The sequence below is a fragment of the Furipterus horrens genome, unplaced genomic scaffold (genome assembly GCF_987537825.1).
Source record: "Furipterus horrens unplaced genomic scaffold, mFurHor1.1.pri manual_scaffold_2, whole genome shotgun sequence".
Lineage (NCBI taxonomy): Eukaryota > Metazoa > Chordata > Mammalia > Chiroptera > Furipteridae > Furipterus > Furipterus horrens.
In genome coordinates, this window is record NW_028327172.1 from 32,087,765 (window position 1) to 32,109,265 (window position 21,501).

A 21,501-nucleotide genomic window follows, 5' to 3' on the forward strand; every position below is an offset into this window, starting at 1 on the left:
ATATTTTATTGATATTTTCCCTGGTTTGCACTTATTTACCAAAACCCTCCCATCTTCCTTACTTCATCACCCTGAACATTTTTCCACCTAGGATCCCCATTAGACTCATCACTTCAGAGATGGGGCTTGCCTCCTTCCACACAGGCCTCTGTTCGTTCTCCCGTACGCATTCCCGTCTGCTCAGCTCCTACTACTGATACCCTGTCTCCCTCACCAACTCCCAAAAGAGGTATATTCTGAACTGGAGGGAAAACGACGACTGGGTGTAGACTTCTTGCCAAGAAAAGCAGGCTCTGATCCCATGTAAAAAAAAAAGCCTCAGGTGGCTGAGAAGATGAGTCCTTAGGAATATATTAAGAAAATAGGCCCTCCTGATTGAAATTACAGCTCACCATATGTGAGGCAAGTGGGCACAGCCATGCAGCCAGAGGATGCAGGCACTTAATGAAATGCAGGTTGTAAGAAATACAAGAGGTGCTAGTATCCTAGATTGAGAAATTAATAAGAGTTTTGCTTATGGATTTTGAATTCAATTTCTGTAAAAATAAAAAGGGTGATCTCTTCAGTACATAGAGCCACTTAAAATAGTTTAGCAAAAGTGTACCAAATAGTCATCAACAAAATGTGTACAAAACCAAAAGATGTGCTGGTAAGGGCGCACTTCCAGACATGAAACTCAGTAATCCCCAGTCGGCCACAGAATGGGAACAGTCTCATACAGTTTGTTGAAAAAGTATTGCATTTACTCCTGTTAAGGGTGTCCCTCTCTCCTCCCTCTTTAGGGTCAGAAAGCTCTAAACCAGGGGTCCCCAACCTCCTTCCTGGCCATGGACTCAACTAGCATTACCTCCTGAGCTCTGCCTCCTGTCTCCCCACCCCCACCCTGGTCCATGGAAGAACTCTCCCACAAAACCGGTCCGTGGTGCCAAAAAGGTTGGGGATTGCTGCTCTAAGCCACTAGAGGGCTATTAGGAACAACTCTGGACTCAGACACCCAAATTAACTGCATTTATCTTATACTTGGGTTCCATCCTCGGTCTCATAAACAAACTGCATCATCATGAGGACTAAACAGTTAGCTTTTGTTTCTACACATGCCTGTATTAGCAGCAGTCAGTGCTAAAAGAATCATCAGACAACTTCTTGGCTCTACAGATGAGGGACATATTTGAACGAAGAGGCAGCCATGTTCTTAGATACCCTAGCCTCTTGTTTGGCCCCTTCCCTTGACACATAAAAGCAAGTCAAGGAGAAGGCCTGGATCTTAATCTTGACTGCAACTCAGAGCTGTGTGGGTTGGTAAGTTCCTTAAGACAACTTCATTTTTGCCATTTTGTAAAATGAGGCTACTACCCAGCTTAGGTTATTGTAAGGATTAAAATAATTATAATTTAGTATGTAGCTCCCAATATAAAAATGGTATAAGCTTTGGGTTCTTAATAATAGCTGTGGGAAGGCCACAGAGAAATACCCCAAAGAACAGGCTTAAAGTTACTGCAATCTCTAGCCCTTTACCATTTTTTCAACCTTGAACCCAGAAGAAAGACATTATTTGGGAAATAGGTCTAAAGAGCTCTTAAGAATTTCTATCCTTAAGGATATAGAATAGAGGACAATTTGAACTTGGTATCTTAGTATTAATACCAGTCTTAGGGACTATGAAACAGAGGGGACCCAGTCATTTCCATCCACCCCGACTACCTCCCCACCCTCCACCTCCCTGTTTCAAGCTAACAGAATACCAAGTTTTCATCTTAAAAAGGTGCGGTAACTTTACATTAAATGTGACAAAAATAATGTGCCATTACTTTATGTGAAACCAACAACAGGAACTGTATAGCTGGTCAGGTGAGCTTCAGAGCTGCATTACTTCACCAGGATCATTGTTAAGTATTTCCACCGGGGTCTGAAGGGAAAAAGGTATATCAGGTGGGTCATGCTTAGTGTTTGCTAGGTATGGGCTGAGCTAATTGCCCTCCTTGCCAAGGCCAGACAGGGGTAGCTGTGTCCAATTTTGTCACCTAATGCCTCTGATCTCAGTTGCCAGAGGGGCTTACTAGTAGGGGAGCTGACAAGATGCAGAGGAAGGACAAATATACAAGGTCCAACAGGAGGAGAGAGGAGAGACATGTGCCACCAGAACCATTACAGACCAGTGTTTCCTTGAGGGAGAGTTAAGTGTGGGTTGACCTAAGAAATGGTATTGAAGACTGAGCATACAAAATGTCCCATGAGAACAGATTAAGCCATCCACATCAGACAGCTCTTACCCTGGGCCTGAGAAATCTTTTAACTCTACACCCCCAATTTATTTGAAAGAAACTGAAAAAGAACAGAGACTCAGGATAATATGTATAAAAGATTACATGAGAGGCAGAGGTGACTCTCCTAACAAGTCAAAAGTGAATAATAATAGAAGTAGGTAAGCTACTTAAGTTTTTTTAATAAAGAAAAGGGTATTTGTTTCTAAAGTTGCTACAGTTGAATTTTGATGCTTAGTTTATTTATCTTGGGGAATCCATTTCAAAGTCAGACTAGAGAACAAAGCTAAAGGCACACTTACCCCTCCTGGGGGATACTTATATCCCTTCCACATTGTTCCTGCAATGAGAAGCATCCATAAGATAACAATCATCATGGGCTTCTGGCTCAGTTGGTGGTGCGTGCAGGGAAAATGGGTGGTTCTGAGAGGTGTGTTCTATTCCTGGAGTCCTGGGAACTGAGTTGTCTTCATTCAAAACCTGGTGGTGGATGACCCAGCATGACAGCTCCTGGCTGAGGAGCTTTGTGGTCTAGTCTGAACTGAAATAGCTTGCCATGGCCCTTTTGGGGGGCAGAGCTCAGATACCAATTGTGACATCAGCTCCTGTGACCTTGTGAACCAGTCAGAATAAGTAGCCATGGGATGGTTAGCCCGGATGCCAGGTGTGTTGGGGGCTAAGGAACCCTTATCAGAAGGGCCCTGTTCTCTGGTGACTGTGCGTGGTTGGGATCTAGTTGGCATCAGATCTTAATTAATTCATCACCTATCAAAGTTTGGACTACTGGCTTTATGCGGTCAAATGCAAAAAAATAAAAATAAATTCCTGTGTAAAACAAAAAACCAAAAAATACCCCAGATTCATTGGGAGGATTAAGTAGCTAGGTATGCTAGGAGCAATTACTCTATATACAATTGTTAGGCTATTCAAAGAAGAAAAACCTTGCATTTCACAAAATAGCACAATTAAACCTTCGTACACAGTAAGCCTCCTCACAACTTCCCTCAGAAGAGAGGAGAAGGAAGGTGGGCTGTTTTGCTCATTTCACAGCTGGAGGAAATGAGCCACAGGAGAGTTTCAGTGGTTTGGTCAGGACCGTGGCAGTGGCTCAGCTAAACATGCCCATGTAACATGCAAGGCCTTCATTCACATCCCCACCCCTACAGAGGTCTGACTGTGTGGTGCCAATCATCTCATAGGAATTCTGTGGCAGATGGAGGGAAAAAAAAACAAACAAACCACGGAACCACCATCGTGCCTTGCTCTTAAGTGTATCTGGGGCTGGGATTTGATACCCCTGCCTTCCAGAGTAGCTTCCCAGAAAAATTGCTCCTCAGGTTTCCTTAACTCAGAGTTCAGTTTCTTTTAACTATGGGTACATCTTTGGGGAAAAAAAAAAAACAGGTCTGAATGAAATGGGGTGGGATATGAGAAGCCCAGAGGGGACGGTTTGCTAAAAGGACACTGTTATTAATGTTTGCTGCAGACAAGCTAGGCTAATAGGAATGAATGCAGGAGGCTATTAAGTTCAGAGATCCATGCTGACATCCCAGCTTCATAAACAAGTTGGTCTGTATGGCCTTGGATAAACAGTTAAGGTCGTTGCTAAAGTAAATCTTTGTTTGACTGGTTCATGGTTCTGCTTAGTTAAGTTGGCATATTATATGTGCTAATTGTCAAGTTTTGCATTAAATGCTTTTCATGAGTTCCCAAATGTAATCCTCACAAAAAAATAATAAGATACTGAAATAACTCCATTACACAGATGAAGAAACTGAACTTCACAGAGATTATAGCTAGTAAGTTCCAATGTTAGAACTTGAACCCAAACTCATGTTAACTCCAGTTTCAGGATCTTGCAAGGGAGGCATTTACAATGCTGGCCCAATTTATTATAGAGTGTGGGAGGAGGAAATAAGTTAATACATGGGAACAGTCTTTGAAAAGAATACCTTTCTTTTCAAAACAGACCAGTGTGGTTATTGACAAATCTTGGAACTTTGGTTTGCTGTCCTCAGCAGTGCTCCCCGAATTCTCTTTCCCTACCATATATCTCCAATCATTTACCCTCTTAGGGTTTATTATATTTTCCCGAGGAATATAACTCTCCACTGTGAATTCAGGGTGCTACCAAGTTCTCTGGAATGCTAGGAATCCAGCCCCACAGACCTGATCACAGTTGTAGATCTTCATCCAAAGCCTGGCTGCTCCGTTGTGCCTTGCTCTCCTGAACAGGCCACCTCTCTTTCCACCTCAGAGTTGGAGGCTGAGGTCAGAAAGAAACTGAAAGGCAGACGTGGCTCCACGCATTGGCCCAGTAGGCAACTGTCTCTGTATGGGACTGGAAGGGCTGCTGAAAAGTCTGCCCCCCAAGGCCGACCTTCACTCTCCTGATCAGCAACCACTGATCCACTTGGTCTGAAATCCAGAAATCTAGCACTATTTCCAACGGATCACTTATCAATTCTGTAATGCTTTGACATAAGTGATGTTATATATACCTAAAGGGAGGGGGGACTTAAAGATATCCCAATGGGATGGGAAGTAGCCTGGGAAACTAACTTTGTTTCCTGACCTCTAATTAGTGGTGAATCTCAACTCCCTTTCCCCCTTGGTCAGAAACCCCAGCTGGGAGAGTCAGCTAGAGCCAGGACTTCACTGCCAGAGATTTACAGGCAGGGTTATTACTTACCATGAACTCTGGAAACGTGCCCATGTAACATGCAAGGCCAACAAAAAGCATCCAGCCAAGCACAATCATGATAAAACAATTTTAAAGACACAATTGCACAGTAAAAAAACTCTTCAAAATCTTGTTAAAGGAGTATGCTTATGAAACCCTCAGGTGGGAGAGCTCTCGCATGTCAGTTCTAGTCCTTGGCTCCAAGGGATCCACAACTCTCTAGTGGAGAAGCTGGAGTCCAGCAAGGCATTGTGACATCATTGGTCATATGCCCCATGCTCACACCTTGTCAGATCTCGTAATTCCGCTGTTCAAAACCCTCCAGTGGCTTCCTCCTTCTGAGTAAAAGCCTAACAAAAGAAAAAGCAGCTCCTGGCATTGAAACTAATCTGACCCAGCTAGGTCTCAGTGTTGTTAGCTGACTTGGCATTCACAGCTAGGCTATGTGATTCTCCTGTGGGTATAACAATCTCACGAAATCCAACATCAGATGGGTCATTCAGACCATGATAAAATGAGACAAAACAAGTCCATTTCATAATTTTGTCTAAGCAGACAAAAACAAAGTCACCGTACAATCCATGACATACCAAACATCCTCTTCCGTCTGCTAATACAAGTGACTACAGTACTTCTTTACCAATCACAGCTCTACCATCACTTTAGTTTGCCCATCTTATAGATATTTTTGAGATATGCAATCATAGAATTGTCCTTTTTGACAGCACCCAATCCAAAGTGAAACTTGGCTCCTGAAACTCTCCTCCAAGTCATCCAAAGCCCAAAACCTGTTATAATAGGTTCTTTTCAACACTTTTACTGAGCTGTCTCAATGGTTGTCTACAATATCTATTCCCTCACTGCAAGGAGTAGTCAACCCAACTTTTTCAAGTGTGGGTGTTATCATGCATTAGATTCACCCAGGTTTCTTAAAACAGAGTGCTTGACTCCACCCCTAGAGTTTCTGTTTTTGTATGTCTGAATGGGGTCTTAGAATCCGCATTTTTAACAAGTTCCAAGTGCTGCTGAGGTTGTAAGTCTGGGAATGCACTGGAAGAATCACAGCTTTAAACCATGTGTGGCTCCCTCTTATTTCTCTGATTTAGCCTTCTTCTGCTTCCTTACCTCTTACTTCATTCTACTCCAGCCATACTGGCCTCGCTGCTTCAGGCCTCCCCACTTCAAGCCGTCCCAAGTTCATGCCTGTCTTAGGACTGCCTTGAATGTCCTCTATATGAAAACGCTTACTGTTTTACCTCTCAAGGTGATCTAACCTGATCTCCTTGCCCTGTCTTATAAAAATTTATTCCCATAACACTTAATTACCTTCAAACATGGAGTCTAGTTTACTTATTTATATTTACTGTTTTGTTCTCCTCCTACTAATGAAAGAATGACAGCCTTAGGACAGCTGATATTTTTGTTTATTTTGTTCACTTCTGTATCATCAGACCTAGAAAAACATAGCAAATAGGCAAGGCTCAACAAAAGTTTGTCAAATGAATAAATGCTCCTTCCAGCCTTTCACTTTCTTCTCCTAATTGAACCACAGAATTCCTGCCTTTAGGTCTTCCTAATAATACAGTCATTCTACTGCCAGCCCAATCTCCAGACAGTTAAAATAACCAGCCTCTGCGAGTTTTTAGGCCCAATGGCTCAAGCCAGGAATACAAAGCAAGTAACTCACAAGTCAAGGAGATCAAATAAAGAAAGCCACCATATTGCATATCTTCACTTTACTTCTCCAGATGACCTTATCCACCAATCTACCTCCTCTCTTGTTTTCAAAGTCTTTTTCCCACCGACATGCTTACGGCACTCCCCGCCCTAAAAAAAAAGCACCCTCTCCCCCGATGCTGCATCATCCTTGCAACGCTCTCCCGATCTCCCAGTTCTCCGACAACGCTCCCGCGGCCTCCGTCTTCCTTTTCTAGCTCCCTGAAATCTCGGGTTTGAAATTTCATTACCTCTTTCTTCCTAAATTCAACCACAATATTCGGTCTGGATCTTTTTTGATACTCTGCTGAGTGTAACACATCCTTCTAAAAACTCTCTCCCAGAACAGTGCGAGGTGCATCCATCTCCTTTACTGCTTCTCCTCAGGTCCTTTCTACTCCTCTCTTCACAGATGTCCCCAGGTTTCTTTCCAGCAAGCTGGTGCGCGGTTCCCTTCGCGCTAACGCATTTCGGGTGGTGCTCAGGGTTCTCGCTGGAGCGAAGATCCTACTGCCCGCGGAGCTGCCTCGGAGTCCTGGGCGTTGAACGCCGGTTGATTTTCGAGTCGGAGAAGGGGCGGGGCCTTGGACCGCTCAGGAGGTTTGGTCCTCGGCGGCCGCCGTTCAGGAGCCGGTGCGAAAGAACGTCCAGGGACTGGGGTCGCGGAACCTGATTTGGGAACGTGGCTGGAGATGGAATTCGATTGCGAGGGTCTGAGAAGGCTGCTTTGCAAGGTGCGGGCAGCCCGCCGTGCCGGGCGGGTCTGGGGAACCGGGCTTCGGGGGCGTGTCCACCTGGCGGGGCTACCCCTTCGCGGCGTGTTCCCGTTTGGAGCGGAGGGGTGTTGGCCTGAAGTTTGCTGCGGAGAACGGCTCCAGGGAAGCCACTGGCCTCTCCCTCCCAAGTCCCGGGCTCTGGCTCCACCCGCAACTCCGAGGTCCCGCAACCTCCGTGTATCTGCGAGGTCCAGTCCCCACCCAGTGTGAGACCTTACGCCTCCAGCTTCTGTTGGTCTGAAATAGCCTCCAGCACTCACCTGTCCCTTTAACCACTTCCTTTTCTCTCTGCTAAAATGACCTGTCCCATATATCTTGACTTGCAGTCTCAGCCTTTGTATGACCCAACTCCGATGTCACTCCCTGAAAGAATCACTCCCTGCTCTCTACTTGCTTTCAGAAATACGAGTTATCACATTGTGGAGTAATTATTGATTTACGGACCTTACTCATGCTTCTGAACTCCTTGACGCCCGACTCGGTGCTTCCCCTAGCTCTGTGCCTGCCAGAAACGGAGGTGCTAAATAACTGTGCAGGGAGTGAAAAGACCTGGGCAGACTTAGGGATGAAGACGGGGCTTGAAGGCCCAGAGAGCCTCTTAATATTGAAAGGTTAAGTGGGAAGGCTGACCCAGAAGTCTGACCTACATTTCTGGGGCATGACTGGCGCCAGTTTCCGGGTTAGCCCTAGCTCTCTCATTTCCCACCAGTGTCTAGTCTGAGGCATCCCCCCCTTTTCACCTGTTTTCTAGTTAAGTGATTCTTAATGTTTCCTAAGACTTCCCTCGTGCGAAAACCACTCATTTGTACCTTTTTGTTGTTGTTGTTGTTGTTGGATTTGCCTGTCTTATTTGTTGGGGCAGTTTGCACACGTGTGCGAGATTTCAAGCCTCATGACTGGATGCGATTTGAATGATTCTATCTACTGTGACAGGTGTAGATCTTGTAAGACGAGACATATCATCATGCTTAGAGTTAAACTCTATCTTCAGACAACATGAAATTTAAAAAACCACGCTATCAAGTTCTTAAATGAGGGAACATCATGTATTGTCCAGTGGCAAGAATTGTTAAAATTAATAGTAGAAAAAGAACCCAATGATTTTTGTGGAACTGGAATGAAGGAAAAAGACAAACGAGAGTGATTTTTCTCGAGGGTGGGAATAGACTTGTAGAGGAATTTTTTTTTTTTATCATTAATGCGTAACATAAAGTCTGGCACGTGGGCGCTAGGTATTTGTTGGATGTGTAAGTTAAGGAAACCAGTTAGAAACAAGGCTAATATTTCTGAAGTTCCTTAGCCCTCGTACTAGGCAAATAATATGATAACTTAATATCTAGAAATAATTTTAGTGCTGAAATATCTGTGAACAATACATTAAAATCAAACAACCATATGGAGAATGTGGAAATTTTTATTGACAACAAATGAAATCTATTAAATATTTCAACCTAAATAGATATCCCAACTTCATGGATATGAAGAAGTCAGTTTTATCCAAATTGATCTTTAGAGTCAATACAATTCCGATCGAAATTCTAACAGGTTATTTTGGACAATTTTCAAGCTGGTTGTAAAATTCATTTGGAAGAGCAGAAGGCCAAGAATAATTTTGACAGTCTTACAGAGGAAGAGTAGGTGTGGGGACTTGCTCTGCAGCTCTCAAGACTAGTAATTAAGGTTGAGTGTGTTATTGGCTTAGGATAGACAAATTAACCAGTGGAACAGGACTAGAGGGCTTAGAAGCATATTCACACGTTTGGAAATGCAATATGAAACAGAAGAAGTGCTGCAGATAACTGCGGAAAGGAGGATACAGGGACAAATAATTACCCATATGGGAAAGAAATAAAAGTAGATTGCTACCTTTTATCAAACTTAAAAATTCCCTGTGGTTTAAATATTTACGTATACATGACAAGCTTTAAAACAGAGAGAGATAAATGTGGGGGAGAATTTTTATGGATTCAGAGTATGCAGACATTTTAAATATTAAGACATAAAATACTCAGACTGATAAATTTGACTGCATTCAAATTAAGAACTTCTAGATACCAAAAGACAGCATGAAAAGAGTAGAGTCAAAATATAATACAATCTTAAAGAAGAATTTTGTAACATATAACTGACGAAGTATTGATATCCAGAATATTTAAATTAACACACTTATAAATCAATAAAAGTAAAAGAAAATTGGACAAAAGACATGAATATTCTTCTTTTAAAAAACAAAAGAACCAAGGAAATGAAGGTATTGCTCAATACATTAGTAACTGTGGAGAAGCAAATTAAGGTCATGGTAAAACACCGTTTTCCCTTAGTAGGCTGGCATAAATTAAGATAATTTCAAATGATTCGGAGGAGGTGGATGAATTGGAATTTTAAGCACTGCTGGTCGTTAAATGGTTATTTAACCATTTTAGGAAACAATTTGGCCTTATTTTATTGATTTGATCATGTGTGTTTTATGTCTCATTTACCTCTTGGTAGATATCAGAGGGAATTCAGACTATATGAAGCAAGAGACATTTGTAGAATTATATTAGAAACAACCCACATGTACAGTGACAGAAAGGAAGGATAATTTGTCGTATGTTCACACATGGAAAACATTGAGTGAATATACAATATTCACACATGCAGCTGTGAAAATGAATGAGCCACAATGTGCAACAATACATATGAAACTTAGAATATTATATTGAGTGAAAAAAAACAGGCTATGTACAAAATTATATTTTGATAAAACCAAGAAACCAAACTAAACAAAAATTAATGAACTGTGTTGTTTAGGGATACACAGGTGATAAAACTACAGAGGGTAAAAGCAAAGGGACGTGAATACACAATTCAAGGGAGGCAGCTGAATGGGGAGAAGAAGGAGTACTCCTACAGATGTAATGGTATCGGAAAGGTCTGTGTTGTGCAGTATGGTAGCCACTAGGCGCTGTGGCTATTTAAATCATTACAATTAGATAAAACTTAAAATTTAGTTTCTGAGTCACACCTGCCACATTTCAATGTCCACAGCCACGTGTGGATGTGGCCGTTGTATCGGACAGCACACATACAGGTCTTTTCCATAATGGCAGAAAGTTTTGTTAGCACTGTTCTAGATTATAAGTGGGTGGGTTGGTGCATGGGTGTTTATTATTCTTCAGATGTGTGTATGTGTAAGTATGTGTATATTTGTATATATTATTTAGTTTATAGTAAATATTAAGTTTTTAAAAACTCTCTGGTTCCCCAATTCCTATTTTTCACTCCCTGGCTGAGTTACCTTGGACAGGTAACTTAACCTAGATTTGCTCACTCCTAAAATGATAAGATTGGGCTTGATCTGGAAGATTCCTTCCTACTAAAATTTTTTTAATGAAATGATGCCACAAAGTATTCCTCAATGTTCCCTACATTAGAGCATTGTCAGAAGAGTATTCTTGATATTCATAAATATCAGTCTACTAAATAAAGATACTGTAGTATATCAGATACAGTTAAGATTTTTGTAACACCAACTTTTCAGTCTTACTAATTTTTATGACAGTATAATTGCTTTAGTTTTAGAATCTCATGGGCCATTTTGTCTCTGTAGTGACATGCCTACACTCTTCAAGCACATGGCATTATCTGAGGTACATTTCCTTAGAGAATATTATGCAGACTTCTCTTAGGTGATTCAGGAGCAGTAATGGAATATGTCTTAATATTACACTAAGAAGATATCTGTTTCATATAGTGAAAATGACCTGAATATTTTTTAAAGGACATAAAATAGACCTTTTCTCATTGGATGTCAAAAAGGCAAATCACATATTTGACTCGTGCTAGTGACTTGGGTCTTCAGCCCTAAGTAAGAGGCTTTTGCCATCTTTGGATAAACTTTTATGGCAGTTTTGCAATTCATTCAATTCTGGTATCTAGTTATCTCTTTAGCTATTAATAATCATATCTTCAGCAGATGTTAAGGATGTAGAAAACAGCTTTTAGCATTAAGTGGAAAACAAAACAAAAATTGTTTTTGTTTAGATAAATGGGTGTTCCAGGTGACAACAATGCAGCCTTTTGTACATTAGTGTTTGGAGTTGGGTGGATTTCATTCACTTTTGTTTATCCGGAATCAGGGACACTGATTCTGGGGCTCATTTCACCCTGCTGTAGTCAATACTGATCAGTTCTTAGTTTTGATGCTCAATCCTGTGGATCACAATTCCTTTTTATATCCACTGTACTCATGTCGATCTGCCTCTTTGTTAACTCCTGTCCAATCAGCCTACATTTATTAAAGGCATACCCTGTGCTAAGTAAGTGCTGTGGGGAGATACAGAGATGAAGAGATGATTCCTGCCCTCAAATGGTTAATAATCATAGGCTTTTTCTTCTGCCAAATTCTTTCCCATCTTAAAATGACCTTAGAGGAAGAGAAGAATCTTCCCTGTAATTTTCTGTACCACTCTAGACTCTAAGGTGAATGGTAGATAGCTTTTCCTAGAGGCCTTTCTTTAACTTAGATATGCTTATGCTGTTTCATCGTTTCTGGTCTGTACTTCTTTGTATACATATTTTGTTTAATATCTCACTTTTACATATCTTAATCATGAGATCTTCATAAATGCCTCTTGACGTTGGTGGGCAGTAGAACTGTCTCCTTTGCAGTTTAAAGTTCTGAGAGAGGAAGCAGGATCTATTAGCAGTCATTCCCCATTTTCTCTCAATCTCCCCCTGCCCTGGGCGCCCACTACTTTCTGTTTCTATGCGTTTGCCTATTCTGGATGCTTCATATAAATCATACAATATGTGGCCTTTTGCGTCTGGTTTCTTTCACTTAACAGGTTTTTAAGGTTCATCCATGTTGTAGTATGTATCAATCAGTTCTTTATTTTTATGACTGAATATTCGTTTTATGAGTACATCACATTTTATCTACTCATCAGTTGGTAGATATTTGGATTATTTTCGCTTTTTGGCTCTGTGAATAATGCTGCTATGAACAGTTGTGCACAAGCTTTTGTGTGGGCACATGTTTTCATTTTTCTTAGGTATAGACCTCAGAGTCAAATTACTGGGTTGATGGTAACTCTGGGTTTAATCTTTTCAGTAAATGCCAGACTCCTTTCCAAAGCGGCTGCACCATTTTATCACCAGCAGTGGTATATGTATACGTGGGTTCTGATTGTTCCACATTTACTCCCACACTTGTTATTGTCTGTTTTGTTTTTTTTTTAATTATAGCCTGTATTTTTATTATAGTATGACTCTTCCAATTTTTTTGTTCTTTTTAAAGATTGTTTTTGCTGTTCTGGGTCCCTTGAGTTTCCATATGCATTTAAGAACAGTTTTTAAAAACTTTGCAAACAAAAAAGCCAACTGGGATTTTGATAAGGATTGTTGATTATTGCCTCTGTTGGGGAGTATTGTCATCTTAACAATATTAAGTCTTCTGTATGGCAACAAGAGATATCTTTCTATTTATTTATACTTACTTTATTTTCTTTCAACAATGTTTTGTAGGTCTCAGAGTCTAATTTTTGCATCTTGTTAAATTTACTCTGAAGTACTTTATTCTTTTTTATGCTGTTGTAAATGTAATTGTTTTCTCAAATTCATTTTAAGAATGGTAATGTACTCTTAACATACTTTTTAAAATGTTATTTAGTCCTCAGCTCAAGTCTTTGAGTTGGGTATTATATCTCTTTGCAAATGAGAAAATCAGTTCAAATAAATTAAATGATTATGCCCGCAGGGTAACCCAGGTAGAGTTTCTGGGAGTGCTGCAGGATGAATGAGGAGACACTTCACTCAGCTTGACTGCAAACCCTTGCATGCGTATGTTCTTTCTTTGAAACCCAAGATGCAGTGCCAGGGGGGTTGGAAGGGAAATTCAGGAAGGCTCAAGTGAATGAATGAGGTGTTCAAGAGTAAGAGTTGGATCTTGAACACTGGTGACAGGAGTGGTAGGCACATCCTGCCCTACTCCTTGAGCCTTCAGGTCGTATTTGAAAGCAGTTTCATTTAGTGATTAAAGGCCCAGGTCTTAGGTTTGAGCTCTGGCTTCCCTACTTAACTTGCTGTCTAACTCACAGGTTATTTTGATCCTCTGGCTTTCATTTTCATCTTCATAGTGTCATTATTGAAAGGATTAAATCAAATACTATTCATGTTGGTAAAACTCAGAGTCCAGAACCTAGTACATAGTAAGTGTTCATTTAAATGTTAATTGTAATAGTTTTGTTGCCTCTAGATTTATTCTTATTCAATGTTCATTTTTCTCTTTTTCTCTTTTCAGTACAAGTTCAGGGATCTAACTGTGGAAGAACTAAAGAATGTGAATATGTTTTTCCCACATTTCAGATATTCCATGGACACATATGGTAAGAATCATATTCTCTAGTTTTTGCTACGTAATATAAACTGTTAATTATTCATTCCTAGGGAGCTACAAAATTATAATTTCTCATTTCTCTGTTTTATCCCCTGATTTTCAACTATACTTTGTGACCTGTGATCTCTGAGGAAATTTAAGATAATACAATTTATATTGTATTAATTTTCTATTGCTGCCATGACAACTTAGCACAAATTCAGTGGCTTAAAACAACACATATTTACTGTCTTACAATTCTGTAGGCCAGAAGTCCAGCACAGGTCTCTGTAGGTTAGAAGTTTGGACTGAAATCAAGATGTTGGCAGGTCTCAGGTCCTTTCTGAAGGTTCTGGGAGAGAATCCATTTCCTTGCCTTTGGTCAGTTTCTAAAGGTCACCCTTGTTCTTTGGCTCCAGGTCTCTGTCTTCAAAGCTAGCAATGTTGCATCTCTGACTTCCTTCTGTAGTCAGATTTGACTATCCACAGCTAGGAAAAGTTTCTGCTTTTAAGGGCAAATGTGATTAGTTTAGTCCTACTCCTTCAGAGAAGGAAAACTCTGATTCCAAAAAACCTCCGCTGCCTTGCGGCATACCTCTTCAGGGGAAAGGCTAAGGGAGTAAACCCCAACAGAAAATCCGGAGCCGGAGTCCCTAAGGCGGTTTGACGTTGTAGTCAACACCGGCAACTCCTGCGGCGCACCTGAAGCCAAGCTGTATTGACTCCGTCTTTCCCTTGGACCCTTCAGCTGCGAAGAGAGGGGGGGTCTGCTGCATGGACAACAGCAGACCCTCCATATCACCCTGCCCAGGCTCTGTAGCTTCAGCTTCACTGGAGAGGACACTCCAGCGTCATCGCAAGATGTCAATTCAACACGGGAGGAGACAGATACCGTGTCACTCCCGAGTCGGACTGCACAGCCATTCTCGGCGGTGCAGATAGACTCTTAAGAAGCTACACCATCGTCTCTCGAGATGGATGGCTGCCAACGACGAGTCCTACTCCTATAATACAGGATAATTTCCCTTCTCAGGGTTCTTAACTTAATTACATCTAAAAAGTCTCTTTGCCAAATAGGATTAACATATTCACAAGTTCCAAGGATTAGGGTATTGGATATCATTGGAGGCCATTATTTTGCCTGCCACATATATGGTTGATTCAAAATAATTAACAACAAAGTTTTAGTTATCTTGTTCACTTAATGTAGAGGGTCTGGCTACCTAAGAAAGATTTTACTTTACTATCTTTCAAAAATTTCTGCTCACAATCCACACTTGGAAATACATTTTTTATCATGACCCCATATATACATAACTAAACTACTGGGGACACCTGGCATTTTGTCTTTTGTTCATTTCATTCCATTTAAAAACAAATGCTGATTAAGACTCAATAAATTAATTTCAGGACCCATGAATTAGTCAAAACACACAGTTTTGAAAAACTTCTTTGTTTTACATGGGTATGTTTTATATTTGAATTAGTTTGGGTTAAGGAAATGTACCTAATTCAGATGTATACATTAGAAATTTTGAGGAGTTAATGAAGTATTTCTTAGGAATAGCTAATTTTATATGTGGAAGAAATTATTAGATTCTGGCCCATCTGTGACTGGCCTGTTTTGATTGGCAAAGATACTTTTTAGATGGGGAATGTAACAGCTGACTGCTTGAATATCAGATATGTTTCCAAATGTTTTATCTATGTTATCTGACATATATTTTTTTACAGCCAAAGCTGTAAGTTAAGTATTATCGTCTGTATTTTTCGGACTAAAAAAAAAACAAGACTCAAAGAGTTTAAATAAATTGCTCAAGGTTACACAGCTAGTTAGGGATAGAGCTGGGTTTGTACCCATGTCTGTCTTGCCTTCTGCTTGTCCCTTTACAGTGTGTTTCTTCATTATATAGATTTATTATTCTAGTTAATTCTTATTCTGACTTCACCCTGTCTAGAGAAAATGAGCCATGGTGCCATTATACCCTCAAGCTATAGGATTTATATTGTCAATGTATATTTTATTGTTAAAGACAATGATAGTCATGTATCTTAATCACTTTTATTTTAGCTTTTTGAATAATTTGGACAATAAATATTTACACCTATAGTTTCTCTACCACATTTCTAGATTATTCTGTGTCCCTGAGTAACAATCCCTGTTCCACACATCTTTCCATTTTAATTTTTGCCATGGAGTGATCTCTTCACCTATTGTTACCTTTCATCTATGTATTATAGTTCAAGGTAAACAGTTGTACTTTTGTACCGTCTTGGACTTGAGTTTTCTGTCAGCTTGGTTTCATCTTTTCCCTTTCTCATAGATCATCAAATCTACTTGGAATTTTTTTCTTCCACTAAATATTATAGTTACTGAAGTACTAAAGGAATACATTCCAAGGCAGTATGATAGCTTGGAGCCAAAAGTAGTCTTTCTGTATTCAGTTCAGAGATTAGGGCATTAGTTCTCCACCAGTGTGTCCCAGTTATTGATGGGTGAGTGGAAATTTCAGGGGTGTGAAGATTGAATAAAGGCTGAGAATAATGGAGTTGGAGAAATCAAAGAAGATAATTATTGATCTTTCTAAAAGGTCAATTTAAAAAATAAAGTTAACATTTTTCTGTGATTATAAAAGTTATAATCTGATTTCTGAAAATGACTGTAACTGATTTGTTATATGTGACAATTATTTGATAATGTCCCTACATTTTATAATCCTTTTTTCACATTATCTCATTAGGTCTTTATGACACCTTTATTATGCAGTCTTGATTATGGATGATCAAACTGAAGATCAAAGAGAGTAAAGTAACCAAAAGTCACATGCGTCTAATGGGGAAGGTGGACCTAGAACTTGGGATTTCAGTATTTAAAGTCCTGTGTTTTTCTGCCTACTCTCTCTGCATTCTAAGAAAACAGCATTGAGTAATTTCCTTTTGTTAACATCTTTACTGATTCCTAGATTGTGGTAATTAGAAATTATGTGTTTCTGTATATGTATGCGTGCGTATGTGTGTTACCTGCCGTTGAGCCAGCTTTGGCTCCTGGCAACCCTACTTTAATGCACTTCTTCCTACTTCTGATTGCATATTTTGAGGCTTTTTTTTCCTTTCAGTTTTCAAGGATGATTCCCAGAAAGACCTGCTGAATTTCACTGGTACTATTCCTGTGATATATCAGGGTAAGTATGAAGTTGAGAAATTGTGGGAATTTTCTCAAGGAATGGTTTAATAAGATCTTATATTTCTTTAGTGCCATAATATTCCCAAAAGTGTTTTGACATGTGCTTGGTCTATACAGAACCTTATTGAATATAGTAGATTACTGTCCCAGTCAAGAAAGGCTTAGATTAATATTAACAAATTCAATCAAATCAATAAATATTTATCAAATGAAATTACTGGGCATTTGAAAGAGGAGGTGCATTGAAACGGGGCTGAGGAGGATCCAGAAACCCAATGGGAAGAGAACTGTGGAGTCTGCTGTCTCTTACAAAGGGTTGAGCGCTATGTAGTGAGAATACGCTGTCCAAAGGGCACGACGAAGCTGTATGTTGGGGGACTTTTTCAAAGTAGGTGCTTCGGTATGGTAGTTCCTAGATTATTAGAAACCTTCCTTAATTTCTGCCTCTCTCTAACGACTTGTTGCCCGAAGCACACTCGTGGTTTATGTCCCACCATGACACCTCCTTTGGCACAGGAAATGCATAAGAATTTAGTTTGGTTTTTACACATAGGAATGTGGTTTGAGATAAAAGTAAGCAGTGGGTTCTGCAGAATTTGCAGTGAGGTAGGCAGAAAAGGTATAAGGTTTATTTTTATTTTCCATTCATGCTCCTCTCCTACCAAGCTGTCAGACTATTTTCTGGCTGCCTGGAGAACTTGACCCAGACCTGCTCCCCATTACTCACGTTTTGCAGTTCGTATGTTTCGATGTTAGAAAGAGAAGGAATTCCTACCCACCCCAGTGACTGACTGACTGACTGATTGATTTCACAATTCTTACCCATCCCAATCATTTCAAGGGTGGGTGCATAATAAAAGAGGAGCTTATAAATTTAAATGAATCGTTGCTCAGTAGCATTACAGTCTCTAGAACGGCGTGGGGAGGTACCAGGAGGGCACGCAAGGTTATCTTAATACTGTCGGTAAGATACCCTTCACTGGACGCTGACTCTCCTAGTGCCATGGGGTCATGTCATTGATTCTTATGCTGCCTGGGTCTTTCGAGGTAGTGATGGTAGCTGTTCTACCTTTTTATTGGCAGTACACTTTTCTCTCTCTCTTCTTTTTTTTTTTTTTAAGAACTTTTGGGATTTATTTTATTTGGGTGTCTCACAGTGGTTAGAGCCACTCTGTCTACAGAACAATCACAGCACAGGAATGCACCACCAAGACTGCCCAGAAAGGTCTGACCAGCTGAATCTTACTTCTTAAAATACACATATTCAACTGACAAATGGTGATGCGCCTCACATGCAAATCTTCTGACTAGCACCAAACCCTCGAGCAGCACCTTCCTTCTCATTCTTCTGGAAAACCAGACTCAGTCAAATCTCCCTGGCTCCCTAATAGTCCTTCAGCTCCCCATTTCCATCTCAGTGCACTCAGGGTAGCCTCCTGGAGCAGGAGACAGGTCGGGACTGCTGGAATCAAGCCCAGCTACCCAGGTTCCTTTATCCCCTTCTGCCTTCGGGGTAGGACTCTACAGCGAACCTTAACCCTCAGACCAATTCCCCACTCTAATTGGGGGAGGAAACTTGAGAGAGCCAGAATTCAGCCACCTGATTAGTTAACTACTGTAGGACTCATTTTGGTAGAACTTGATTCCTAAAAAACACTTCAGTGAATTTTTTTTTAATGGTGGAAGGAAAGGCATCTGAGGGCTGCTGATGCATGCCCACCCACTCCCGCACACTCTCGCCGGCTTGCTTGCATGCACTGGACCTCAGCAGAGGGAGGTAAGTGGTGTGGTGTCTGCCAAACCCACCTGGCAATTCTGGGCAGGGCTGTTGTCCCTGAAGATTCAGTTAAACTTCTTTCCGAAGTTCCACCTTCACTTTCTGTCCTGAGTGCGTGGTTGTGAACACCCACTAAGAGCTGATACCAAGGCCAGAAGCAGCTGAGGGGTGGGGGAGGGAAAGGGCATGAAACCCAAAGATAACTAGGGCGTTTTTTCCCCAGCAGGTCAGTTTTTAAAAAAGAAAAACAGAAAAAAAAAAAAAACTTATTCAGAATCAAGAGAAAATACTATGTGAGAACCAGGCTACGGGGCTGCCCTTCCTCAGGACCCACAGCTTCCTCATTTGTTCATATAGAACAGTGAGACATAAAGGCCCACAGGACTGTGTGCTTGGGATGGGGGAGGGCCCTGTGTGGCACAGACCAAAGGGCAGAGGTGCAGAAAGCTGTACCTCCATCTGCCGCCATGGCTTAGGGCCTCCTGTGCACCCACAGAAGTTCCAGAGAGCCTCCACCCAACCCGGTACACAAAACATCTCTCATGCAGACAGGCTCTTTGAAGGCCAACTTGGGTTTTTCCCTTTTCCATTTTTTTTTTTTTTTAATTCTCACCCAAGTATATGCTTATTGATTTTTAGAGAGAGAGAAACATTAATCGGTTGCCTCCCATACATGCCCCGACCAGAGATCAAACCCACAACTTAGGTATGTGCCTTAACTGGGGATCAAGCCACCTTTTGTTGTATAGGATGATGCTCCAACCAACTGAGCCACCTAGCCAGGGCTTTCCCTTTGCTTTTGACTAGAATTATATCAACTCATTGTGATGCACACTAGTTATTTATTGCTGATCAGATGGTCAAAGTTTATTACCTTTCTTGTCTATCAAATGGGCCAATATAAATGGTTACTCTCTGGTTCTATGATCACATTACTTTATAATCGTGGAGTTATCTACAGACCAACAGCTATGCCTATCTATACCTGTATTGTAAATATTTAGACACTGTATGGTGACAGATGTTAACCGTGGTGACATACCTCAATAAAACATTTTTTAAGTAGACAAAAATAGGAAAGGAGTATTGAGTCTTGATTGGCTCAGTAGGACCAAGGTTGGGAGAGATAAGGAAAAGGAGAAGAAACAAAGAAAACTTGAAGGAGCAGCCATTGGCATAGATTGAAACTCAGGAAAGCATGATGTCTTGGAAGCCATGAGAAGAAACTTATTCGAGATGAAGGGAGCTCTTGGTACTTCAGAAGCTTCTGATACTTCAAATCTTGCTGTACAGAAACAACCAGTTTTGCCTTGTGATCAGAATCCAGAGCAGTTAAATTGGAATCATAGTGGAGATGCAATAAGGAAAAATAAGAAGTAGAGAGAAGGAGGAAGAAAAGGAAAAGGATATAGAAGAGAAACTGGAAAAGGAATAAGAGGTGAAAAACGAAGAAAAAATGGAAAAGGAGGAAGAACATTTGGAGAAAAGATTAGTTATTAAACCCCTCCTGGACACTCTCTGGGCAAAGTTTAAGTTGCATTTGAATTTTTTTTTTAAGGTTTTATTTATTTACTTTTAGAGAGAGGGAGAGAAACATCAATATGCCCTGACTGGGCATCGAACTGGCAACCTTTCATTTCATGGGTTGGCATTCAATCCACTGAGCCACAACAGCCAGAGGGGGCTAAGTCAATGGTTTTTTAAAAAGAGGGAGAAGTTCAATAAAATATATGAGTGGAAATATAAGAGAAAGCTCAAGAGAAGGGGACAGGGAGAGAGAAAGAGAGGGAGAGAAACATCTATGTGAGAGAGAAACATCAATCCGTTGCTTCTCACATGTGACACATCTGGGGACTGAACTCGCAACCTAGGCATGTGCCCTGACTGGAAATTGAACTGGCGACCTTTCACATTGCATGATGACACCAGTCAACTGAGCCACACCCATCAGGGCTAAACAAGAAAATATTAACTTTTTAATTCTGCAGAGAACTGGATGAGAGGAGTGTAGAGAAGTTTCTAAACATTCTGTTTTTACACTACTGTGGATTTGAAGTTTTATAGTGTAAATTCATTGATTTTATTTAATTAAAAAGTCAGTGAAGAAATTAGTAACCTCTGTGGAAATGTTCATAAAATAAAAGGGAAGTCTATTATAGAGGAAAAAAAAGGAGTGTGTTCTGAGAACTGCTGATATGAAATAGTTGACCAACATTCAGGACATTTCTGTAGTGTACTGATTTTCGATCTCAACTCCATGTTAGAATTACACTGGAATCTTTTTATTTATTTGGTTTTTTATCCTCACACAAGGACATTTTTTTTTTTCATTGCTTTTAGAGAGAGGAAGGGAGATAGGAAGGGAGAGAGAGAGTCATCAATGTGAGAGATAAATATAAACATCAATTGGATCAAACCTGCAACCTAGATATGTCCCCTGACCCGGAATTGAACCTGCAACCTTTCAGTTACAGGGCAACGCTCCAACCAACTGAGTCACACTAGCCAGGGCCATGGGAAGCTTTTTTAAAATGTCCACACCCCATCCCATTGAATGAGAAACTTTGAGGGAGTGGCCTGGGTATTGGGATATTTTGAAGTTCCTTAAATATGTCTAATTTGCAGAGGCTGCTGGGTACTATTGTGCTTAGGGGAGGAGTAAGTAAGCAAGATGGAAAAAGTAACTTTCAGTGGAAGGAGGATTTCCTTAGTAAGAAAAGGCTGCAGTGGAAAAGAAAACGTTTTA

General features: G+C 40.6%; 2 protein-coding genes across 2 annotated transcripts in view; one reads left to right on the forward strand and one right to left on the reverse strand.

Moving 5' to 3' along the window:
- Nucleotides 1–2,579: 2,579 nt before the first annotated feature.
- On the reverse strand, nucleotides 2,580–5,022 carry MISFA (mitochondrial sheath formation associated). The gene is made up of 3 exons (XM_090267632.1): nucleotides 4,954–5,022; nucleotides 4,439–4,527; nucleotides 2,580–2,601 (listed from the first exon to the last, which is right to left on the reverse strand). Exons 1-3 carry the CDS (start codon nucleotides 5,020–5,022, stop codon nucleotides 2,580–2,582), a joined length of 180 nt encoding a protein of 59 aa, XP_090123758.1.
- Nucleotides 5,023–7,266: 2,244 nt separating this feature from the next.
- The window catches only part of UEVLD (UEV and lactate/malate dehyrogenase domains), a 43,180-nt gene continuing 28,945 nt past the window's right edge, over nucleotides 7,267–21,501 (forward strand). The window contains exons 1-3 of the mRNA XM_090263297.1: nucleotides 7,267–7,394; nucleotides 13,720–13,804; nucleotides 16,911–16,976. Coding sequence (XP_090119423.1) covers nucleotides 7,353–7,394; nucleotides 13,720–13,804; nucleotides 16,911–16,976 — 193 coding nt within the window. The 5' untranslated portion in view covers nucleotides 7,267–7,352. The remainder of the gene's footprint in view (nucleotides 7,395–13,719; nucleotides 13,805–16,910; nucleotides 16,977–21,501) is intronic.

What these genes read in the sequence shown, in the direction of transcription:
- MISFA (XM_090267632.1), bottom strand. Translation starts at nt 5,022, where the DNA reads ATGATTGTGCTTGGCTGGATGCTTTTTGTTGGCCTTGCATGTTACATG. An exon ending in GCACGTTTCCAGAGTTCATG is followed by an intron (nt 4,528 to 4,953) that starts GTAAGTAATAAC and finishes TTCTGACCTCAG; the next exon opens with CCTCCAACTCTGAGGTGGAA. An exon ending in TTGGATGAAGATCTACAACT is followed by an intron (nt 2,602 to 4,438) that starts GTGATCAGGTCT and finishes TTCTCATTGCAG; the next exon opens with GAACAATGTGGAAGGGATAT.